The sequence below is a fragment of the Micrasema longulum genome, unplaced genomic scaffold (genome assembly GCF_059751315.1).
Source record: "Micrasema longulum isolate JH-2025_06_02 unplaced genomic scaffold, ASM5975131v1 h1tg000197l, whole genome shotgun sequence".
In the NCBI taxonomy this organism is placed as follows: domain Eukaryota; kingdom Metazoa; phylum Arthropoda; class Insecta; order Trichoptera; family Brachycentridae; genus Micrasema; species Micrasema longulum.
This window is the reverse complement of record NW_028277402.1, coordinates 821,799-848,758: the sequence shown is the minus strand read 5'-3', so window position 1 is coordinate 848,758 and position 26,960 is coordinate 821,799. Positions and strand designations below refer to the sequence as shown.

Genomic DNA, 26,960 nt, shown 5'->3' with positions numbered 1-26,960 from the left:
AAAAGCATCAAAATTCCAGTTGACGGTAATTACTAGCCGTTTTTTCATAAATTTGTTTCATTTTTGGTTTCTGCAGACAGAAACTGATGTGGCTTGACTGTGACAGGAAAACCCCTTGGCGGAAGGCAGTACGGCCTCCTGAATAATCGATTTGTCTCTAATTGCTTCTGAGATCATCTTATATGAAAATTGTTCAGTCATTCGAGGCTCTGCCAGATTATCTCATTTAGTCGAGTTCACATAATGTGTTGCACAAATATCACATTCTGGCAATTAAAATATTCAGATACTTGTTGAAAATGCAGTCCGTTTTATTTTTCAGGCTCTCGGAATTCTCCTGAAAACCATTTTTTCAGATAAAATATAAACACAAATAAAGATAATAAACATACTCAGGAAACGAAGTAAGTTTTTTTTAATCTGGGTCTTAAAAATTAAATGAAATGAAAGTCGTTAATGTCATTTAAATCTCGGATGAATTATTGTGAGATTCATACTGCGTATGATTCCTATTTGCGGTTTTAGGCCAACTTGAGTGCCAAATTTTTCTAGGGGTTCTTTTCGAAAGACTTTTATTATTATGTCCAAAATTAATAGTTATACAATGTCCATTAAGTATAGTTGATCAATGCTCAAGTCTTTCTTATTAGTGACTTCGGGTAGCTTGCACTCTATGGAGGTGAATAAAACTATAGGCAGCTTCTCGCCATCTATCAATTTTTATATTTCTCCTGTGAATCTTCTGTACCCAATTGCAGTTCTATCGAAATTTGCAAAAATATGTCAATGTGGACCGTTATTGGCATGTGACTGGCACACAAACCACAGATCCATCAAATCCAATCGCAGCCAGCTTTGTGAGAACTATATCAGACCTTGTTTTGTGTTTTCCAATTTTTCTTTCAACCTTTACAAATATTTTTCCAAAGTCCTTGGACTCAAGTTTTTTTTACAGATTTATATGTTTTTCGTTTTGATTTTTTTCTGCTTTTTCATAATATTATGGTCTTGTCTTTACGTTGGTAAATATATAAATTAATTCAATCAGAATAAGTTTCAACTGGTTGAAATGGTAAAGAAGTTCTTGTTTTTGTTCTCTCATACTGAATTAAAATTTATTTGTTGCTAACTAACATAGTGATATTAAACATAGTGATAGGGCTTCTCTATAGGTTCACGCATTATAACTCTGAACTAATAACAGATATTGGACTAATAAAGTTTTATTTTCATAATAATTTATAATGAAGCTTTACGAAGTGAATGCCGATTCAATTAACAATATTACTTAGTTAACATATTACAACAGAGATGAAGAACATTCAAGTAAAGGTAATATAGAAGTCTAGGCATCTACAGGGCTTATGACCTGTCAATGGCTGGTTAAAGTGGCCAATTTACACACTGTGTAACATTCACCATTCTGCCCATATTTGAACATTTATATTCCTTCAATTCTTTCATCTGTTGATGTTTGTGAAGTTAAAGAGCTGAAGCCTTTATTTACACGGGTGAGAATTATCTAATTGAGTTATTTCACTTACATACTAGGCAACGCCTGAAAATGATATTTTTTCAATTTCTATACTTCTTCATGGATTAGGTGGATTTATCAACAATGTTCTTCATCTCTGCTGTAATTTGTTAATATAAACAGCTCCCCAGGGAGTTGAATCCAGTCCTTGTCTACAAAAATTTGGACAAACTCAAAATATTGTTAATATTACTTAGCATAAATATTATTATGATACAATATAAGTTATCCTCAGTTAACACAGAGCTTTTAGTCCCATGGAGTTGGGACTTATGTCTCAAATAATGTACAATTAACTTATGTACGAGTGTGTAAATAAATAAATAAATCTGTATATTAATTTCTACCGACGCGACGTATTGAAACCATTGCATAATTACTTTGTAAAAGTGTGTTTGTTTTTTATGAGAAAATAAAATATAATACATGGTATTTTCTGACACCCATTGATGTATAGATTACTGCACTGGACTTTAGGGTGAATAAAACAAAGCTTTTCAATGTAGTAAAAAGACAAAAGTTTTATGACACGTACTATATAGTACAAGAGCGAATAATTTTGTCATTTGACGTTTTGTTACGGCAACCATGCATGAATTTTAATGTGAATACAATGTTTATAATATAGTGGTACTGTTAATTTATTTGTTTAATTTTGTTAATTCGTAATAATTGAATGTGTTATTTTATATGGATACTGCTGATGCAAATAATACATTAGTATGATGTGAACTTTGCCAAGTTATCGAAAAATTTTAAAAGGACGTTTTGCGTTTAAAATTAAAATTATCGTCATTCTTGACTGTTCATTCTATATTTACTCTTTTTTCAATTTCAGTGCTGCAGAGCAGCGTTTATTTAGTAATTTAAAATACATATAACAATTTGTTACCCACTGAGTCAAAAAACTTTTCGGTGGGACACATTTTTTTATGACAGGTTTATTATACATTATTTTATTTATATTATACAAACATATTTATCAACAAGCGCTTTAAAGTATAATGTGTCTATAATGGGTAAATGGGTCTTACAATTGCAGTTTTAAGAGCATCTGAATAGGTTAGGTTTTCAATACACAAATTTAAAATATGACTTAGAATAGGACTGATTAGTTGAGAAATAGTTTTGAGGTCTCGCGCTTTAATACCATCATACCCAGGAGCCTTGTTGTTACTTAGAGAACCAATAATATTTTCAATGTCCCGTGGTTTACAATTAGGTATAAACAGTGACACAAAGGAGGAATTTCCTGCGTTATTTTGCAGAAAAAGTGATTGGCATTCATGTCTAAGATTTTTATATCGCCAATAAACCTCTTACCAAAGTCATTTGCAATCTCTTCGTTAGATTTGTCTTTTCCGAGATATTTTATTATTTGATTATCATTGCATCGTTTAGAATTCCCGATTATTCCACTGATTATTTCCCACATATTTTAAAGATTTCCCTCTGCCTTCATTAGGTCATTTTCGTAATAAATTATTTTGGCTTTTTTATTAGCATTGTTGTTTTATTTTTGGCTTTTACATACTCACTTCGATAGTTCATGTTTGCAGGGCTACTTTTCCATTTACGAAATAGATTATCCCTTAATTTTATTTCGTTAATTATTAAATAATTAATCCATTTATTTCGCGATATATTCCTTCTAGAGTTAGAAGGAACATATACGACGTCTTTATTACATTCGTGGTTTATGCGATTGAACGTGTTATTTAGTTGAACGATCAAGTCGTTTGTATTGTCGGAATGCGATAGAAATATACTATCTCAGTTTATTTCACGGAGTTTCGAGAGTATCTTACGCTCTTGTCGCACTCGTACCTAAGAATGCATTAACTAATCGCCGTCTCGCACTTCGCGTAAATTCATTATAATTGGAAAGTGATCCGATATCTTTAATCAAATAATTGAAGAATTTGACATATAAAATTCACTCCTAAAATAAAAATGATCGAGACACGCTTGTTTAAGGGTTTCTGATACTATGACCTCCCGAGTAAAACCTTTAATTAAAGATTTGATTCTATAGTTATTTACGAAATTCAATAAATTTGACACGTTATTTACATGTTTATTTGTTAAGTCAATGTTTATATCACCACATATTATAAGGTTATCATTTTTTGAAACTGAATGGATGCACTGTTCGATATTGATAAAAAATCTACTTACTGACTGGTTTGGCGATATTGCGATTATCACAAATTTACATGTTTCCCAAGATAAATTCACTTTACAAAGACCCACCAATTCAGATAAAATAGAAAATTTGACAATTATTAAAATACTACCCCCTGTGTTATTTTTCCTATATTAATAATGTCTTTGAAATCCAAGCATATTCGGAACAATATTTACATTGGTACACATTTTTATCCTGCTTTAAATTCACTAAAGCCAGTTAACTGAAACCAGAATATGTTGCTTCTCTTTACGAATGCCCTCGTATTTTATAGCGTCACAAAGCAGTTGATTGACGGATTTAATCAGGAAAATTCAAAAATATTATTTATATTAAAACCTATCAAAGCTAGATACTTCATTTTCAGACTGTTTATGGTTTATCTTGTACAATTTTGTTTATAGTTTAACGGAACCCAGTGTAATTTTTATATTATACTGGAAGTGTTTCTTTTTTTGGCACCATCATTTATTATATTTGGGTCTGCTAAGACATTGTTTCCATTTTTAATACTTTGTTTTTCAGAATTATTATAGGTACTCTAAAAAGTCAACATGTTTTATATCCCTTAAGGAATGGCTATTGGCTGACAAGCACGCGTGAGTTAAGTGTTTTATACCATGCACAAAAACACGTTTTTCATAGATCCCTTTTTCAATAAAGTTACGGTTTCCTAGGAGAGCGGTGCTGGATTCTAGCAGCCGCCGCATGGCGGCGAATGACGTCATTGAAACTTTGCCTAGAGAGCGTTGGTTGAGAACAGAACGTCAAACAGCGATGCCGCCATTCGCAGGACAGCCACAATAGCGGTGAAAACATTTTTCGAGGAGTTTTATTTTCCTATCAAAAGGAGCGCAAAAGTGATGATGGACTAGTAAAATTGACAAAATGTTGATTGATTTTGTGATAATGCATGAATTTTACAAAATTAAAAGATTTTATATAATATTAAAAAAATTTTTTTTATAAATTTACTCGCTAGTCTGCATTTAAAACAGTTTTATTCATACATCACGATTTTTTAATTATTTTTCCGCAGAGTTAAAACTTAAAAGGGTCTTTAATAACTTCAAGCTAAAAACAAAAATGTTTGCAAATTGCTTACCCCGTTAATCACATGCTAACTTATTTACTCTTAATTATATATTTTTGGTTCGTAAATAACCGATGTTTCATTCTGTTTTCTTTTTATTATTTTTTACTCCATAAAAGATCAAAAGGCCTGATAACAATAGTGAATTACAGCACAGAACACCTGGGCTTAAGAAAAATCACTTTGTATTTTCGTGTTCTCACCGGGAGTCAAGCATTTTAGCTACTATATCGGGGATTTTATACATTATATGCATGCTATACGTGTATTTTGTACTTTAAAATAGTGTTTGCAGTGTTATCTCTCACCAAATACAAGAGCTTACCTCTTTTTAAGTATATTTTTTTTGATATTTAAAATAAAATATATTTTAGGTACACAGTTACTTTAAAAATACTTTTCAAAATGTTGTTTTTTTTATACCTCTGGTAGTAAAGAGGTGAGAGTAGAGTTCAAGTTACTTTCAGCGGTCAAGAAATATCAACAGGTGAAATAACACTGAATATTGTAGGCGGTTTGGATGCGTTATACCGCCCTAGCCTACGCTCGTGAGATTAGGAGGATATACAAAAGCTACTCTTCGGATATTTTTCTTTACTTTATTAACTTATATTAACTTAATTGAAACGGTGCTTTATTTGTTTAGTTTTTTGTTGCTTTCTTTTTAGAATGAACACATGACAAATCTACTATTCTGGACAGTGTGTTTTTTTTTGTAAATGTAATAATATAGTTTTAAGTTGCTAGAATTCCACTCATCTATGCGTTTTGTAGCTGCAAGATGATTGATAATCTAGCTTCAATAGGCAAAAGTCATCAATTATAAAAAACATTTCTTTATTTTGTAAATGGGGTCTAGAATTCCAGCTGTCTGTGCGTTCAGTAGCTGCAAGACTTGATGTAATCCAACATCAATTTTTGTAATTTTTTTTGTTCTTTAAAATATCATAAAATTTTTAAAATGTAAATGGGAGCTAGATTTTTTACTGTCCATGCGCTTTGTAGCTACAAGACGTGCTGTAATCTAGCTGCTATCTGTTCTAGTTGTAATTTATCATAATTGGAGGCGAGAAACTAAAATCCATACCGTCCATGAGCTCTGTGGCTACAAGACGTGTCGGGATCTTTATTTATTGTTTAGCGCCCGTGACGTGATTTTTACAAAAATGGCGCCATATAAACTATCCAAATATGTTTATGTATATAGTACAAACCATTTACATATTTATTAGATATTTTGAAAATCAATCATTCAAAAATAGCTTATTGATACGAAAAATGTTTTCTTGCGCCCGGTAAAAATTAAAGCATAAAGTTTCTTGAAAATGTACGAAAAAAACAATAAAAAATATTTTAATAAAAACGCACTACTTTGATTGACGTCACTGGTTCATGTGAACCAACCAATGATGCGAGAGCTGGGAAGGATATCCGGTTGGTTTACCGTAAACAAACCAATAGGAAGAACTAACAGGGAACAACCTTTGACGTCACACGCGGATTTGTTTCAGAAATACAAAACTTAAAAATATCATAGTGCTCATAATACAAGTAATATATTTTTTTTAAATTTGCCTTAGTTTAATGGTTTTTTTAACAAATAAAAAAGAAAAAAAAGACACTGAACTTCCTCATTGTACAATCTTTGATACAATATGGCATTGTTGGATGGTGGTGCGTGTGCCAATAAATTAAACCCCTAAACTGAACCGATTTTTTTTTAAAGAGTATGTTAAACAAACAATCTATGTCAGAAACTTTTTTGTTTTTTAAAAATATTTATCATATTTGTATATCGTACGTCTGAATATGGCAAATAAAACTGGGCGCTTTTAGTGTTTTTTGGATGGTGCAGCTCCCCATAAGATACTTTTGGAAACAAAAAGTCCTAAAATAGTTATGTTAAGTGAAACTCAAGTAACGGAAGAAATAGAAGACTGTGAAATTAGTTTTTAATGCTACAAACCATAAGATGCAACTCACACAGCTGACACGGGAGACGGGAGGACTGGTTATTCTAGTTAAAGAAAATATTAAACATGATATTATTTCGAATAAACAACATGAAAAAATAGCATGTATTTTAGGAATTAAAATAAAAAACGATCTCCTGTAAATAGTGAAAAATACTTTGTGTTGTATCATTGAACAAGTTCTAGCACATGCAAATTTTTAAAATACTTTTAAACATGGTGGTTAGAAAATATCACGAAGAGAGAATTTAGTATTATTGTGGGAGATTTTGTCATAAACATAAAGAATTTGGACAATATATTTACACAAAGGTTAAAAAATATGACTTAATTCAGTAGAATAACACAACTTGTAAAGAAATGTATAAGAATAGCTCAAACATCAAGTGCGTTGATAGATCTCGTCATTTCAAAGAAACATGATTGATATAAATTCGAATTTGCTAGATTCACCTAAAATTACTGACCACTTAATTATTCATATTCTAATGGAAAACCGAAATACAATTAATAAATCAACAAAAATGAGCAAAAATATATAAAAAATAATCAAACATATGACGAAGAAGAATTAAAAAAAAACAGTTGGAAATATGTAATTAGAATGGAATAAAGGACTTAGAGTACAATTTAAGAGCACATACTCAAGTAAAAAAATAAATATGCTATTGAAAAAGTAAGAATAAGAATCTTCCGGCTCGACATAGAACTGTGGAGGAGCTGTTTTGCACTGTTCAGGATAGAGAAGCTTTCTCTCAAGTAATAGTCAACGTCGGGGAACCCGACATGACACGTGAAGAAGAAGAAGAAGATTGATAAAATAGTACCTGAAAAACGTTGTAAAATGGTTTCAGTAATAAGTGGTGTAATATTAAACTAAAGAGAATGCAATAAGAATGTATGGGCACCCTCTGTGATTTGTCTCCTAAGCCATTCCCTCTATTATGTCATGCAAGAGACCCTCGTGGCGTATAATGCGGCTGACATATTGGGTTCGCCTCTCTGAGATAGTTTTGATTAGGTGCCTCCCTTCTACGATTCTGCTGAGAACCTCGTCATAAGTGATGTGGTCTCTCCAGTCTCTATATCCTCTAGTCTTTTTTTATCTTTTTCGGTAAGGCACTATGTCTCACAACCATACATTAATATGCTCCATACATATGTCTTGGCAAGTTGCTTGCGGAGTTTTAAGTTTGTATTCTTTGACTTAAAAATCTTAATTTTTTTGTTAAACGCAAGCCTTGCTTGGTGTATGCGGCAGTCGACTTCCCTTTTTGTTCTCCCATCCCAGGTGATCCTGCTTCCAAGGTACACAAACTCTTTCTTGTTTTTCAAAGTTGCTCCTAACATTAGTACATTCATTATCTGCTCATCATGTTCCATGGATGTCAGAGCTTCAGTAAGTTCTTCTTCACATTTAGCAATTAGGGCAATATTATCGGCAAACCTTATGATGTCTATCTTTTTTCCATATATTTCATCAATTGCATACTGTAAATATTCATTAAATAATACCGGAGACAGCGAGCATGCCTCTCTAACTCCCTGTCTTATTTTGGCTTATTTTTATCATTTTTATATGCAATTATATCAGCTTCATTTTTAAATAGCGCAGATATAATTCTCTTGTCTCTGTATTTCACTCTTAGTTTTTTCAGCATCTCAAAGAGCGTTTTCCATTTTACTCAGTCAAAATCTTTTTCTATATCCAAAAAAGCAATATACGTTTTTTGATTTGTTTTTAATATTTTCTCCAATATTATTTCCAAAGATAGTATAGCCTCCCCATGTCCCATTTCTTTTCTAAATCTAAGTTGGTAAGAGTAACCTCAACTTTTGGTTTGATTCTCTGCAAAATATTACTTGTCAATATTTAAGAGGCATGAGATATTAAGTTAAGTGTCTTATACTATTCGTATTTCGTCGTACCAGATTTTTTGTGGAGAGCAACGATTAGAAATTTTTCAAAGTCTTCTGGCATTATTTCTGTATTATAAATTATCTAAACCATTGTAAATAAAACATCTGTAGTTCTTTTCCCTGCCGATTTCATAAACTCATCTGGTAGTTCGTCAATGTCTGGTTATTTTCCTTCTTTGAGCATTTTCAGTGCGTGGTGAAATTCTTTTCTGATGATTGGGTCTCCCAAATCATCAGTGTGCACATCGATTTATTTTCCTATAATATTTTTTAAGTTGTCACTACTGTTTCCATTGTAAAGCACTTCTAGGTGTTGTTTCCATCTCTCTTCTATTTGAGTGTCTTCAAATAGCATTTTATCATCCTTTGCTTTTATCGCATTACCCTTTAAAATTTTCATTCCTCTCCAAATCTTTTAATGTAGCATAGGCTGTTTCAATATATTTTTTTTTCATGTTATCGTTTATTTCATTGTATTTTCTCTGGTAATACATTTCCTTGGCGATTTGTAACTCTGTTTATTTTATTTCTTTATACTCAATACTTGCTTTGTGCTTCGTCAATAGTAACCTCTTTTATTTGTCTCCTTTTTTCAATAAAATTTAAGATTTTTTCTGATATCTATTCGATTTTGCTTTTAGTATATCTTTGCTAATGACTCCCTTTGCCACAGTCGTGATTTTTGTTTTTATCTCTTCCCAGATTTTATTAACATATTCCTTATTCTTCGCGATACTAGCTTGTGTCTTTTCCATGTATTTATTTTTAATCTCTGAACTTTCCATGGCCATATTCCATTCGTTGAAATTTTTCCTTTGTATTTTATTCAATTTCAGTAGACTTTTGGCTATTACCATATTATGGTCACTGTCAATATTTGGGCTGGAGTAACATCTGCAATCTTTAATTTGGTTTTTTAATATATATCTAACTATTGTATTTTAAATCTGCAGAAAAAAGACAGGCCATATAAAATAGCACAACTCACAAAGACGACGAAGATTGAGATACATTTAAGCATTGTGGAAGTAAATACTTATTTGAATTTAAAAAGAAAAAAAAACATATTTTAAAACCAAATTAGAAATAATAAGATAGATCTAAAGAAGTGGTGAATTACAATTAAATCGTTAAATAAAAGTAAAAAGATGGAGGGAAAAAAGATATTCAATTCCCGGATGGAAAAGTATTGCCAATAAATTTAATAAATATTTTATAAAACGCGTTGAGGACATTAGAACAAGTATTCCAAAATCAGAATTTGATATTAACGATTAGTAAATAGAAGAAAAAATATTAAATTTTTACTTGAATCATTGGAAAATGAAAATATAAGAAGTGTTTAAAAAAAAATGACATCGAAATCAAGTCTAGGTGGGATAACGATAAAATTGACAATGGAATCATTACCTGTCACTAAAAAGTAGGTACATATTAAATATTATGAATGAATCCGTTAATTTGGAAGTATTTCTACAATCATGGAAAACATCTAAGGTTATTTCAATAACAAAATTAAAAAACGTTCAGAAATATGAAAATTTTCGACCCGTAAATACTCTGCCTAAGTATGAACTAATTTTAAAAAATATTGTAAAAGGCGTTAATATAATTATAAACAACAATGTGGATTTGGGAAAAATCACTCATGTGAAATGGCCCTCAATTTAGTAAAAGAAGATTGAAAGGCAAATACCGATAAAAATAAATACACAATATCAGTATTTTTATACTTCGGAAGAGCTTTTGAAACAATAAACAGAGATATAATTATTTTAAAACTTAAGAAAATTGGGACAAAAGGAATTGCTTTAAAATGGTTAAAATTTGAGAAAGAGATATCAGACTACGAAAATTTGAGGTATTATATCCGATAGTATTATGATTTCATTGGGAGTACCACAGAAATCAGTTATTGGTCCTACACTATTTATTATGTACATTAATGACTTGGTAAAAATTATGAAATACTTTAAAATAAGATAATTTACGGATGATATCCCGGTATATATTGCAGGAAAAATTTATTAATCTATAATAAATTTTAAAACTAAAATTTCACCTTAAAAGTATCTAAATTTGGTTAAAGAAGAATAATCTTAAGCTAAATACAAATAAATCTAAGTTTATAAACATAGGAAATAAAAAAATCCCTATTTCACCAACAATAGTGATGGATGAAGAAATATAAAAGGAGGTGAAAGAGATGAAATATTTGGGGATTATTTTAGACTCTAGACTGACTTCTTCCCAGAATACGAGATATATGACGAATAAGATAGCAAGCAAGGTTTCTCTTATGGGAAAAATTAGAAAATATGTAAGTGCAGATTCGTGCAGGATGATATATATAATTCCAATATAGTACCTCGTATAAATTGTTGTAGTAGTATTTTGTTTTTGGCTACTGAAGAGGAAAAAATAAACTTACTGTTCCGCAAAATAGGGCCATGAGAGTATTTTTGAGAAAAAATAGATACATTAGGATAAAGTTAATGCTGAAACAAACAAAAATTATGACAATATGATATATTTTAATGTTTTTTTTTGTTCACAACATGATTCATGGTTATTCAATATATTACACAAAAGAGTTGACTAAAAAGGTTTTTTCTTAATTATGTGAATACGGATATGAAACTAGAAATAAAAATGAAGTAAGGCTGCCCTTTTGTAAGAAGACACAGAACTTGTTGATGCACCAAGCTGCACGGAAATATTATTAGAAAAAAAGAGAACAAAAAAATCATCTAATTTAAATGTAAGATCAAAAAACATGTGTGTAGCAGATAAGTTAGCTGTTAAAAATAATCATATATGAGTTGGCTTTAAAGAAGTTTCTTTTAGTGTTTTAAAAAAAAAAAGCCTTGTACGAAATTAAAATACAAAGTACGTGATCTTAAAAAAGTAAAACAGAATATATAATATAATATATAAAATAATATATAATATTTAATTCAAAAATACAACAGAAATCACAAGATTTTTTTTAAAGAAAAGCATCTTAACCTTTCCCTTACTGTCCTTAAAATATTCTCGCGTTACAGTGCTGTGAAGTCATCACACAGATGAGAGATTTTATATCGGAAGAACGTTATTTCCACAGGCCATTGGTTCAATTATATATGGGTGAAGTTAAAAATCGGCCTTGTGGAGTAGTGGTCAGCGCGTTTGCCTACTATGCAAGAGGTCTTGGGTTCGATTTCCGACATGGTTGACATGGAATATTTCATAGTCCCTGGACTAATACTTGAAACGTAAGTAACAAAAATGATCAAGATACATTGCGATTAATGGACTAATGCAGTGCCCTATGTACCATTAGGTGCGGAAAGGGAATGATGTTAATGATGAAGTCAACAATGATAATATTTTAAACTAATTGTTAAAAACATCCAAAAACCATTAGCTCATGCTCGCAACGAGGGCGAAAGAATCATCCTCAACGAAAACCACATAGCTACTTACTGGCGTCTGGGAGAAGTACTAGAAACTTTTTTGTTTGCGCGTGTGACCAGTGAAATTGTCTCTCTTGCTCCCGAATCCTTTTATCGAGAGTGAGACGTAAAGAGTGTGACAATTATATTATATTAGGATCTCTGCAACACGTGATACATTGGTAAACTTTCAATCCTATTTATGATTTATCTTAGATTTTTCTGTTCCCAATAAGCATGAATTATTTATTAAAAAAAATATTTTAACCGATACGTATAACGGCTATATATCGAAAATCTTAACTCATACTTTATTATATTTATGGAGATATTAAAATTATTAGATGCAATATGTTAAGCTACATATCACCGGGAATTGAGAGTTAAAACTTTATAATGATAATGGAAACGTATTTAAATGATAGACAACAATAGTCCCGATTTACCTAATTTGAGTAAGCCTATGATATTTCAATTGAACGAAACTTCGGTTGAACCGGAAAATATGTAAATAGCGAAAATGAACGGTATTGAATGATTGAAAATATGAAATTTCTAAAAACATTACTGCATGTGATATTTTCTTTGCTTCATGTAAGAGGAACGTTTATTTGAGAGAACAATAACGAAAACGCCGCTGTTTATGATACTGTTTTTGAGAAAACCAAAAAAACCAGTAGCACAAAGACTATTTCTTTTAAGGTGATTCTAAACGAAATTTTCAAACTAATTATTCATAGATGGCACTAAAATTAAAATAAGTCATTTTTGTTTTGTACACCATTTTGTGAAAAGGACCTAAATTATATTCTTTTGTTGTTTGTTATAATCAATATACTGTAAAATTTCCGCAAACCAAGTTTCGTAAAATTTCCATTAAAAATAAACGTAAAAATGGCATTTTTAAATAAAAAATTATAAAAAAATAAAAGCGCCATTTATGAATTACATTCATATTTTCGTTTAGAATCACCTTAAGTTTATGTGCAACTTGTTTTTTTAGATACTGAGCCTCGATTACAGTTATGGGAAGTTAACATTTACCTTCAATTTAATCTACAAAGTAAAATTAAGTTTTCTGTATGAAAAGCAGAATACGCATATGATTTTTTCTTCTAAACATTTTCGATTACCGACGAAGATACTTTAAATGTTCATGCAAATATATTCGTTTTCATACACAAATATCGATTTTTCTTCATAGACAGTCGAAGATAACTCTGTCAACTACCCATTGTAATTGGAGCCCTGGTCATACCACGCACGAGTTTTAGATTAAACTTTTTAAAAAATACGCAACTGGTTTTGTTAGTTTTCCCAAAAATAGTCATCGCGGACAGTGGCTTTTTGGCCTTTAACCCCCTAATATAATAATTAACAACAAAATGTGATTTTTTATAGTGAAGAAGTTCAGCCCTACGGGAAATTGGATATAAAAATGTTTTATTACGCGTGGTAAAAAATAGAGCATTAAATTGTATTGAGAAGTTTCTTGAAAACGTACAAAAAAATCATCAAGAAATATTTCAACTAAAACAAACTACTTTGAACGACGTCACTAGTTTATACAAATCTACTAACGATAAGAGAGTTGTGGAAGATTTCCGGTAGACTTACAGTCAACGAACCAATCGACAGAACTGATCGAGAAGAAGCGAAAGAGAACTTGAGACGCCACACGCGGAGTAATTTCATAAATGCAAAACTTAAAAAAATCATAGCGCTGATAATACGATACATAAAAATTTTAAAATAGGTTTTAAGGTTAGGTTTACAGTCTATTAACATTTTTTTTAATCACTGAACTTTTTTAAACATAGTTTTAACAGTAACAGAATTGTTATTTCCTTGTGATATTATAGTGGACAGTATTTTCCACCACATTTCATCATCATTATCATCGTTCCATGTCCGCTCCCTAGTTGGAGAATATGGTATCCACAAAGAGCTTTCACGCATCGCTATCGGCTGTCAGCTCCAGTGCGTTCTAAGTCAGGTTCTCTTCCCGAAGTGCTGACATAAACTGACGACGAACAGTCAGCATTGGACGATTAGGACGTTGAAAACCTTATGCCTTGTAAAGTAGGCAAACAAGCTTAAGGCTCTCAAGAGCCATCCCAGCCAACCATTTCACCTCAGCTTGATGACAGTTGTCATCGGAGTTGGCTGCGTCTATTTTCTTGTTACCATATAAGAGGTTTTAAAATCACTCACAATCGAGTGAAGGTGTAATATAAAAAAGAGCTTTCAGGTTTGATTTTCGACACTATGAATATTGATTAAAAGGCGGTTTTTACATCCCAATATTTCATTTTTAATAACTACCATTATTTATTTATTACTTATTAATATTATTATAATAGCCTTTGATTCATTCCACAGGTTCACAATATATTTATTTCATTTTATTTTTTCTATCCACACCCAGTGATGCATAGAACCACTGTATTGGGACTCCAATGAAGAACTTTGAAACCTATGGGAAATTGGATACAATAAATGTTTTCTTGCGCGTGGTAGAAATTGGAAGATTAAATTGTACCCCAAAGTTTCGGAAAAATGTACGAAAAAAACAATTTTTGATAAAAATAAACTACTTTGAACGACGTCACTGGTTCATATGAATCAACCAATGATGAGAGAATTACGGAAGATTTCCGGTTTGCTTGGCGTGAATGGACCAATGAGCAGAACTGATCGTGAATAAGCGGAAGTTATTACAGAAATACTAAACTGAAAAAATCGTAGCGCTGATAATGCGATATATAAAAATAAAAAAATTAAAATCTTTATGGCTTACTTTAATTGTCTATTGACAAATAAAAACACGATAAAAAGACACTGAACTTCCTCATTACAGCGCGTCTGAAAGTTTTTTTCACATGGAAGGTACTGTGATCAGTCTTACGCTTTAGGTAAGAACTGGCATTTAGGGAAAATTAAATATTGCGCGGTATTGAACCACTTTCAAAATCAATATTTCACGACTGCCCTGCCAGAATTGCCATCAAGTAACTGGACTTTTACTTGAGAGTAATCCATTTAGTCGAAAACACTCGTTTGGGTTTTCTTTTTCACCCACAAAACTGTAATTTTCATCCACCTGGTCACGTAAATACTTTTTTTAAATATTAACTTGGCAGCCTCCGTGGTGTAATAGTTACGACGCTCGACTCGCGCACGGAAGGTTCGATTCCCGGTGAGATTGCAAAAAAAAAAAGTCTGAATGTCATGTGGAATAATTCACCACTTTACAAATGTTTTTTAAAAATTGTATTTAACCCAACACACTACTTTGTGGTTGTTATACCCTTGCAATGCTTTTTTTTCAGTGGTTGGCCCTTGTCTCCTTGGCGGTATTGTACAACATAATATTTGTGATTGGTCGGGCTGTGTTCTGGGAGCTTAACAACTTGTGTGCCGGCCTTTGGTTAACTCTGGACTACTTGTGTGATGCCATTTATCTAATGGACATGATTATCCATGCCCACGAAGGTAAGATCAAAACTATCAGTAAGTATTGTGTCTTGCGATTAACAAAAAAAAAGTGTTTCCTCTCAATCCATATGAAATTTTGAATCCGTAGCATTGATATAGCACTGTGATAAAAAAATAAGGCGAAATCGTTTTTTATTTTTATAATTTTTATTCATTCTTCTCAATCTATTTCATCGTCTTCATAGCACCCCCCTCCTGATACAATACACTTATGCCAACGTTTTTTCCAATCCTAGAAACAATTGTTCAAATAGATTTTCAGAATAACCTTTAAAGCGCGCAGTGACGAAAGTTTTTATGTCTTTTTTTACATTGAAAATTTTTACATAAGCATTCCTTTGAACAATTATTTAATTCCCGCCAAACTGCAAAAGAAGTTTTTTTGCACGGATTTCTTTCTTTACATATTTTGGTAACACAATATCATTGTTTTTACATAAAAAAATTAAAATCCTTAATATATCAATAAAATAAAAGCTAAAACAAATTAAATACAAGCAAATCAAGTCTTTTTTGATACCGAAAATTGTAAACCAACACTTTTTTCAATTGTTTGGTTTCCCTTTTTTTACTCACTGAACTTCGAATTTAAGGAAAAGATTTTTTAAAACAAATTTTACTTGGTTTTTATTTATATCGCTGTTCTTTATTTCATCCGGGAGTCTATTTACTGTACGCCCTGGTCCTCTCTCCATACGCATTTAGAGCTCTTTTTTCTATGAAATTTCCTTTCACTTTTTGGCGCGTTTTATGCTTATGAGTATGTGATGATGTGGCGTTTTGATGATTTAAAAACGACGATGTTTTTCCGAAAAAAATAGTATTTTTCGCACAAAACGAGATTTCACTCTTTTTAAGAACAAAACCGCTATCAAAAGGGTCTGGATTGATCCAAATGAAATGTTAACAGTATCAGCAAGGTTTCCAATTGTCAATCAACCATTTTTGAGCACCAAATCTTTGATTTCCTTGACGTGTTGTTTATCAATTAATGTTGATGGTCGTCCAAGGCGATTTTGTCTTCAACGCTTTCTTTATCTTCTTTGTTGTTAACGCTAATTGTGAACATTGTTTTGTGACATAATTTGGTCACCGTAAGCCTTTGGCAGCAGGAATTTTATTCCATAAATGAAATTAATGCAATTTCATTGCTCAACAGCATCAGACATTGTGAAAATCGCTAAATTAACTTTTTGTTGTTCACAAAACACGTGGGCAATTATTAAACAAATACAGTTATTGACATGAAATTTGACACAGATGTCAGTGACAATACTACCAACTACAGAATTGAATAGCCAGTGTATTTTCAATTTTACTTTCACCTTATTTTGGTCACATTACATAGTATTTATAATTTAATGAGTTTTTTTCGTTTTTACAGCATAAAAATAAATCTTTTTTTAACTATGGTACCATAGTGTTAAAATAAATTTTCATTTCACTTTTAACCTTCAAAGCGGTAAAAAGTAGACTCCCGTGTTTTATCCACTAAGTAACAGTATTGTATTTTATAGGATCATTGCCAAGAAAAGGGTTAATAACATCAATTTCGATTATTATTACCATTAAATTTAAAAATTACTTATCTTTCAAGTCCTTCGTATAAGTCACCAAAAGATTAGCTCATTTTATGTTTATGAAATTCGATTTATAAGCTACTTGAATTTAATCAAGTCACACTAAAAATATTATTATTAAGTACTGCATTTCTCTTTCGGCATCCAGAAAAATTCACTACTCTGTAGTTTTAATGTTCCAACGCCAAAGGGACCGTATTTTTAATGTTATATTGAATTCAAAGGCCACCAGAGGTAGTAAAACTTCATTAGACTAAACAAATTGACTTATCTTCATTTCAATGCTTTAAACCATGCTCATTTTTTTTTTAAGTCCTCCCTTAAATTACATGCCGACTTAATTTTTTTCATATTTATGTGAATTTAAAGTTTTCGCTGCTTATACAAGTATTTTTCAACAAAGTTTTTAGACTTATAACTAGTTACAGAACAGTATTAATGCGTTAATTAAAATACGACGTGACCTTATCAAATATTCTGTCAGATAATTAACTCGTGATTAAATGTTAATGTTTCGTGTGTTTTATTGACTTCTCATTTCAAGAAATCAATATCTGTAATTATCTGTTGTCCACAAGTATAATTATGTAAAATTAACCTTTTTAAAACGAAACATTTTAATCTACGTATTTAATTTATTGTCAAGTATAAAATGTGTCTCTTATTCTTAGTGACGGGGGTCAGTGCTATGCAAGCTCCTGACGTCACTGCAATCTGTAAAGATCTACTGTGATGGGTCCCCGTGAATAGTTCTTGCCCTCCAAACCCAGATTTATAAAGAGGCTGGCTACTGTATGGAAAGTGAGAGTTTATATTTTGCCAAATCTCCCCCTCCAAGCCCAGATCCACAAAGTATCGGGCTATTAGGTAAGGGGCGAGCTCTTTAACATCCTAAGATTTAACCAGTGGTTTCCCGAGGATGAGGTTTCTTTTATTATGTAAAGCATCACATTTACATATAATGTGTACAGGTATTTCCTCATCTGCACTGCAGAATCAAATCTAAAAGAAGAAGTTTCGGAAAGGTTCATTCTAGCAAGGAGTTTGTTCAGTCTGCAGTGCCCTGGGCGGGCTTTAGTGATAACCCTCACTTGATTTTGGCTGAGCTTTATTAAGTTAAAAGCAAAACTTTGCAAATACTTTTTTATCGATTCCTTCGCATGGTGCTGACCAGGGTCCTTATGCTGGACTCGTTCCTCTTTAGAATAGTATGCCACTTCCGTAATTTAAGTAACAGTATTCTTACCCACCCTTACAAATGCAGTCGACTAAAAACCAATCGATTTTATCTCGAGTGCCCCAAAGCACTTGACATTGACAATTGAATGCGACATCGTAACTTCAGCTGTTAAACTTCCTTCTTTTGAAACGCTCGACATTCATGCTTGAATGACGAGTGTGTATTTTTACGGGTGTTTTTGTTGTATTTTAGCTTAAAATTTACAACACTGATCAATGTTATGATGATGGCGTATCAACACATGTGCAAAAAATATAAATGTTCTTATTTTTCATCCATTATTAAATGAAATTTTACAAGAAACATGATTTTAAAATTATTTTATCGCTCGTCAATGTCAAAATACGTATTTTAAAAATAAATTATACAATATGTTTTTTAAATCCATTAAATGCATTTGAAATACTTTTAATAACATGTGTGACTATGTCAAAGGCAAATAATAATTATAAATGTTGCAGTGTCTCTGTAAAACATTTCCTTCCAAAATATTCAATGGAAGAAGTCTGACAAGAATCAATAAAAATTTTATATATGGTAGGAGAGCCAAACCATAGATGAATACGGATTTGTTAGTGTTGCTTCTTTCTCATTCGTCTTTGTAATTGAATTGTCAGAGGGTTTTCAAGAATAGCATTATGACAAAGCAATCGAGATGCCCAATCGACTATGTCGAGTGGGTGACAAAATGTCACATCTTTCCAGCATAAGGCTCCAAGTACTTATTAATTTGTCACTTGAATAAAATTTCATTAATGGATAAATAATGCTGGTATTACTTGCTGCAATAATGGTAGCTTTTATATTTTGCCTAAGATTATGCCTGTTAGAAGGGCTACCGCTATGCTGAACAACATCGCTCTAGATATTGATCTGTTCCATGTATCCGAAGGGGTTTTCCAGAGCGGGATTATCCTACTACTTTGACATGAGTCTCTTTCGTGTATTTTTATTCTTTTTTATAATATGTACGTATTGAATATATGTTTGTAATGTATATGTTATATTTAAAATAAATTAATCGAATTGAATTATGTCTTTTATAATTGTAACAAAAAAGAAAATACAATTGATGAATAAAGAAACACGTCTTCTTTGTCAATAGTGATACCATTGGACCGTTTCTTGGTCAGTGCGTCGATTCAGCATTAAAAAAAGATTTTTAATTTGTTTTTTTTTCATTTTATTATTTTAATTGTTCTTAATCTATATTGGTCGGAGGGAGTCAGAGAATTTGTTGTCCGATGTAGAAGGACGTAAGCTGGTTGCTTGTTTTACTAGTAATGACTTAGGACTTAGGATATAGAGATTTTGGTATTATTTATGTTTTCTCTGGACATTCATTGTTTACTTTTAAGACTGAAAAAGCACACATTATGATAAAACTGTAAATATTATTAAATATCATATTAAAATACATAATTTACTGCCTTAGAACGGGAAAGCTATCCCTAGTTAGGCAGTTTAGATGAACCAACAGCAAAAATAAAAAATATGTAAGTTTACTTTTACTACTGAATTAATTTGTTGTATAAATAATTACTTGGATATTGCTGTAATAAATATGTAAAAAATAAAAAAAATAAAAAATTATCCAACAAAATAAATGTAAGTATTTACAAGGTTTACAAAAAACACATACATTTGTAATAAGTTTGTAGTTAAATTTTATATTTGTGAATGCTGAGTCGCTCCATTGGCCAATAGACACGTTCCGGAGTATCAGTGCATTATTTATTTTGTGCAAATAAATACTTTCGCATAAATTTCAGTTATCATTTAAATTTTAAAATTCAAAAGATTTCAAAAATTTCTTTTTTAAAATACATTCACAAAATGACCTACTCTGATGTATAAGATGTTTTCCTCTGCTTCCATTCTAGTCCTTTTAGTTATCCATTTGTGGGCCCCGATTACCATGGGTATAATTTTATCTACAAAGTAAATTTTTTTTTTTGTATGAAAAGCAGAATATTTAATCATTTTTTTCTTCTAAACATGTTCAGTTATAGGTTACCGACGAAGATACTTTTCATGTTTAAGCAAATATACTCATTTTCGTACACAAATATCGGTTTTTCTTTATAGACAGTCGAAGATAACTCTGTTAACTTCTCATAATAATCGGGGCGTGGACTAAAAATACATTTTAGAGAAGGAAATATGGATGTTTTGGCATTCACCAGGCTTATGACCTGTCATTGATGTGAATGTTACACAATGTGTAAAGTGGCCACTTAAACCAGCCAATGCTGCTGCAAGCCCTGTAAATGCCTTAACTTCCATATTTCCTTTCCTCAAATGTCCTCCATCTCTGTTGTTATGCAATAAGCTGCTGCGTATCGATAGGAACGAAATTGTCAACTCTTTTAAAGCTCGAAATTAGCAATTAGCAAAAATTGAGATTTTTATTAGATATTTTTATGTATTTTACGTATTTTTGTATTATTTAATTTCGTACTCACTCTTGTTTGGCATATTATTTATTACTCCTATTTCTTACTATAATATAGTGAGTTTCTAGAAACCATATCTCAATTATCATTTCAATTATGTTTTATTCGTTTTCTATTTATTGCAATGATACTATTATTTTGTATATTTGATTTCGTATGAATCTAAATTTGTATAATTTATACTTTTATATTTATATCTTATTATATTTTTTACATTGTATTCTTTGGAATTTTATTATTTATTACTTAGGTATAACTTGTTTTTCTGGATTGTTATTCTATTGCATCACATGTCATGATAATTTAAACTAATTAATTTTACTTTGTAGTTTTTATTGTTAATTATTATGGCTTGACACGGGCTCAGCCTAAAAAGCCTGAAAAAGGTCATTAATATTTAAACAAGTGTAATTTTAAATTAATGAACAAATAAATAAATAAATGTGTTTATTTTAATAGAGCGTGAAATCCAGTCTTTTGTCTACAAAAGATAAAATAAATTCAACATGTTTTTTTATTAATATTCGAGTTAAATCATTTCACCGTATCTTAAAAAGTTGACGTCGGTGATATGCTAAATTATGTTGGATTATTCCTAGATTAGTATTTATTTCAATTTGTTACTAAACAATCTGAGAAATGGCACTACCAAAAGTGACAAGGGAAAAATAATAGACTGGCTATTCGATCAGGAGTTTATACATTAAAAAAATAGAATATTTGTAAATATAGATATATATAAAATAGAATTTATAACTAAGTAATATTCTCATGGATGTTTATGTGTGTATATGTATGTTCATATGTATGTATGTATGTTTGTGTATATATGTGTATATATGTTTGTGTGGATATGTATATGTGCATGTACGGGTATAAATATGTATGGATATGGATGAGGATGATATATAGATATAGACTTACATATAGATATAGATATAGATATAGATATAGATATAGATATAGATATAGATATAGATATAGATATAGATATAGATATAGATATAGATATAGATATAGATATAGATATAGATATAGATATAGATATAGATATAGATATAGATATAGATATAGATATAGATATAGATATAGATATAGATATAGATATAGATATAGATATAGATATAGATATAGATATAGATATAGATATAGATATAGATATAGATATAGATATAGATATAGATATAGATATAGATATAGATATAGATATAGATATAGATATAGATATAGATATAGATATAGATATAGATATAGATATAGATATAGATATAGATATAGATATAGATATAGATATAGATATAGATATAGATATAGATATAGATATAGATATAGATATAGATATAGATATAGATATGGATATGTTAATAAATAGTGTTTTTAATAAAATGCTTTGTGCCTATTAAATATGTACACACTTCTGTTTAAAATTTTGGTACTCCGGATCTGTATTTATTTATTTTTTATCTTAAAATTGCGTTATCATTCACTTATTTTTTGCTTTTTTTTTACATCTTCTAAATATTTTTTTGAAAGCATAAATTACATGTACTTTTTTTCGCTCCCTATATATAAGTTAGTAGTAATTATTATTATAAAATCATGTAGGACTATCATATGATTAATTGTAAAGGATCTTTACCGACAAGCCATATTCATTGGCTTGGTGAGTCCTGTAAAAAAAAAAATTAAAAATGTTTTAAAATAACTAAAATGTAATATTGTATGTAAATAATAAATAAAAAAGATAATTAAAAAAACCTCTACTTTATTATCTTTTTTGAACAAACTTTGTTTGCAACTTAAAATATATAACATATCAAATTACAACAGAGATGGAGAACATTTTAGAGAAGGCAAAATAAAAGTCTAGGCATTTACATGGCTTTACTCTTCATTGGCTGATTTAAGTGGCCACTTTACAAACTGTGTAACATTTCCTATGTTTGAACATCTATATTTCTTCAATTCTTCCATCTGTTTATTTTAGTGAAGTTAAAGAGCCGAAACCGTTATTGTTAGGAAGAGATTCATTTGATCGAATTATTTCACAAACTAGGTAACGCCTAAAAACAGTTTTCCAATTTTTTATTGTTTTCAGGCCGATTAGGTGATTTAATTCGATTAAATAAATCTCTTCACAGTAATAAATATTTCAGCTCTTTAACTTCACTAAAATCAACGGATGAAAGAATTGAAAAAATGTGGATGTTCAAACATATGGATGTGAATGTTACACAGTGTGTAAAATGGCCACTTAAACCATCCAGTGACAGTTAACAAGCCCTGTAAATGCCTAGACTTCCATATTCCTTTCTCCAAAATGTTCTCTATCTCGGTTGTAATTTGTTAATCTTAATGACTCCCTATGGGGTTTAATCCAGTCTTTTGTATACAAACATTTGGACAATCTCAAAATATTGTAAAATAATATATCATTTTACTTTTCGTCATTTGCTTTATGCGTACTTTCATTTTATAGTTTTTTTTTTTAATTTATAAATATATGGTTATTACGGATAATTTTTATGACGCCTTTTTTGTGAAAATCACCTAAAATGGAACAGTGTTCTTTAATATAACTCAAGTCCTCCGCGATACCCTTGAGAGTCTTTATTTAGATACGTTGCAGTCATTGGCATTGCAATAGTTAAATAAAATAAAAAGGCTTTCTTAAGATGTCTTAAGATCTGGCAATACCCCTCTCCTACCCAGTATGCTTGTTTTTCATCCCTTACGCGATCCACAGGTTAAAATACACTGCTACTGTACAATAAGTATCCAAACACGTCTTACAGCTACAGAATTCATAGGCGGTATGAAATCTACCGTATACATATCATTGACTTTTTAGGGGTTAATTTTATTTTTAGTTTACAAATAAGACCTTGATAACAATACATTCCACAGCTACAGAGTGCATGAACGCGGCTGTTAAAATTGAAAACCCAATTTGTGAAATTTAAGCATGAAATAATTTCATTGTTAAATATATTGGTTGATGCAAAAGTTAGGACTGTTTTTATGGTAAAAAAAAATTCTTCATAAATGATGCATAGTATCTTCTTGTAAATGATTCCTTTGTATGAAATATGCTTTTTCTCTACTTTCTATTTAGTTTTAGCCTGGCCATAGTACAGTAAAGAGCGCTTGTATTTTTTCAAAATGTCGGTCGATAAAGTGCATTTACGTCAATGTTTACTTTATGAATTCGGCCATCGAAGTTGTTAATGGGGCTTGTCCAGGTATAGCCCAATGTTTTTTTCTTGTCACGTTGTTGTACACGACCCATTCCTCATCCCCCGTTAACAAACGATGCAAAAAAGGTTCATGTTTTTGTCTCGCACTCAAAGCAACGAACGTTGAAACACGATCCAATAAATTGGCAGGCGACAATTGATAAGGTATCCAAACTTCATACCACGAAACCATCCCCATACGCTTCAAATGTCTTAATACGGCTATTTAATTTACTACAATCATCGACGTGATCTTCCTGGTGGTTGGACGTGGATTAGTGTCAATTATGACTTTTAACTTGTCGTCATCAGACTTCAATGGCCGCCCGGTACGTGGTTTATCAATTAGTGAAAAATCCCCAGATCAGAATTTTGTAAACCATCTTCGTACCTGCCGAACTTTGATGACATCTGCTCCATACACTTCGCAAGTGTTTTTGGTTGCCACACTCGCGGTATTATCTTTACAGAATTCATAAAGTAAACAATGACGTAAATGCACTTTACCGGCCGACATTTTGAAAAAATACAAGGGTTCTTTTCTGTACTATGGCCAGGCCAAAACTGAATAGAAAGTAGAGGGAAAGCATCTTTAATACAATGAAATCATTTGAAAGAAGATACCATTCATCATTTCTAATGAAAATTTTTTGTTTACTTAGGATCAGTAAAAACGGTTATTTTTGCGTCAACCCAATATTTCAAATAAAAAAACTTTGTATGGACTACGCGGGAGATTAATATTATAACACAACTAGTTTCGGGTATTCAGATTTCTCATCATCACCTGATGACAATAAATACTAAATCTACTGTACATATAAAACAAACACCACATTTTACACACATTACTCCATAAGCCTTACTCCACACAACAATGGAGATACCATCACAATTAGTCACGCGTTTTACAATTATATTCTCGTTACATTTTGTAGTCCTGTTCAGAAATTGCATTGAGCTTATACAAGTTATAGTTAAATTATAAAAGGCAACACTTTTACATGTCAAGCGTAGTTACAAGTTCTGTCCATTAGTGCAGTATGTAGGTACCGTACTGTAAATGAAAGTCATAGCTTGCTGAACATCTCGATCAAAATAACCTGTTTGACTGTCATCATCAGGAGCAGTGGAGGAAGGGAGGATAATTTGCGGGGGGAAAGACGCGTAGACAGAATTTTGAGAATCGCAGTACGTTTCCGTCTTAATTTTTTTTTCTGAAATTCTGAAAGCGGTTCGGATAGTCGGAGTTCGGATTATTGGAGTTCTACGGTATATGTATATTGTGTTGTGTACTTAATTGGAGCTGTGTTTATGTTTTTTTATAATAATATCTTTGTATTATACAATTACCTATACCAATATAGCACCGTTTGCACAACAAAAAACATAAATACAAATTAAAATATAAATGTAAAATATAATATTAAACTCTAATATGCTACTATTACTAGTACTACTACCATCACGCCATTTCTCCGTAGGGGTAGGCAGAGAGAATGGACCGCAACACACGTCTATCCTTGCATATACATCTTGTCATACATGCCCTTCGGTTATGTCTGCTTATGACATGACCTGACTTAAGATTTTGGTATATCCGATCATGCTACGTCTTCTTTGGTCGTCCTTGTCCCACGTTACCGTTCATTTTCACCATATATACTTGTTTTACCATTCTTTCGTCGTCCATTTGTTCTATGTGACCAAACCGTCTCAGAGACCCTTTCTTAATCCTTTCAATGTACACTTGACTCAGATTTACACTCTCGCCTGATTTCATCATTTGTAACCCTATCATATGGTTTCCTCACACAACTCTAATATGAATAGCCAATATTTAAAATATAACAAATATATATTTTAAACTCGTGTGTGGTCCATGTATATAAAGTGATTTTCATGTATTTTTTATTATTTATACATAGATACATATTACAAAAAATAATAATATATCTGTTACTCTATGAGACCTAGAGCCCTGTTTATTCCACGAGGTAAATGTTGAAACAATAAATTAGTATAATTTAACAGTTGATGACATTTTCACATAAAAATTAGATTAACAAACGTCTTGCAGTTACAGAGTCCATGGACGAATGGAATTCGAGCAACTTAATAATTATTTAAAGAATAAAATAGCATTGAGTAGATTATTTAGTTTTCCAAGTGTTCATGATAAAACCGTATAATATGAATCAACGTCATTTCATCCTTACCGCACAGAGTCTTAAACGCCTAGGGGCAATGTAATTTTTATCACTTTTATATAAATATACAGTATCTTCGTCCTGTCCTGTCCGCCTTGTTGTATAGTGGTCAGCGCGTTTGCCTACCATGCAAGTGGTCTCGGGCTCGATTCCCAAGATGGTAGAATTTAAATATTTATTTGAAAATATGTTTTACAATAAAATAGTTCATTGTTCTTGGACTGGCACCTGAAGTGTAAGACTGATCATTTTACTTTCATGTAACAAAAACGATCAAGATACGCTGCGGTTGGTGTACCAATGCAGTGCCCTGTGCATCATTAGGTGCGGAAAGAAGAATAATGATGAAATAGTTCGTTTTTGACTGAGTGGAGAATCAAACACGAGATCTCGTCCAACACGCTAACATAAAGTGGACTATAATTACTTACTTAAATACACCGTTTAAGTTTTTCATCTTGTATCCTCTAGAGCAAGGCCTAATTTAAGGTTTGAGTTGCACAGCCTCTGGGCTAGTAAAATCATTCGTTTACATTGTATTTATTATATTATGTTGTATGACTTTAAATTTATTAATTTTTATTTTAAATATTGT

General features: G+C 31.1%; 1 protein-coding gene across 1 annotated transcript in view; it reads left to right on the top strand.

The window, feature by feature from the left end:
• CngA (Cyclic nucleotide-gated ion channel subunit A) overlaps positions 1–26,960 on the top strand; it is a 159,202-nt gene that overhangs the window by 108,817 nt on the left and 23,425 nt on the right. The window contains exon 4 of the mRNA XM_088243244.1: positions 15,478–15,640. Within this exon, the coding sequence (XP_088099370.1) occupies positions 15,478–15,640 (163 nt within the window). The remainder of the gene's footprint in view (positions 1–15,477; positions 15,641–26,960) is intronic.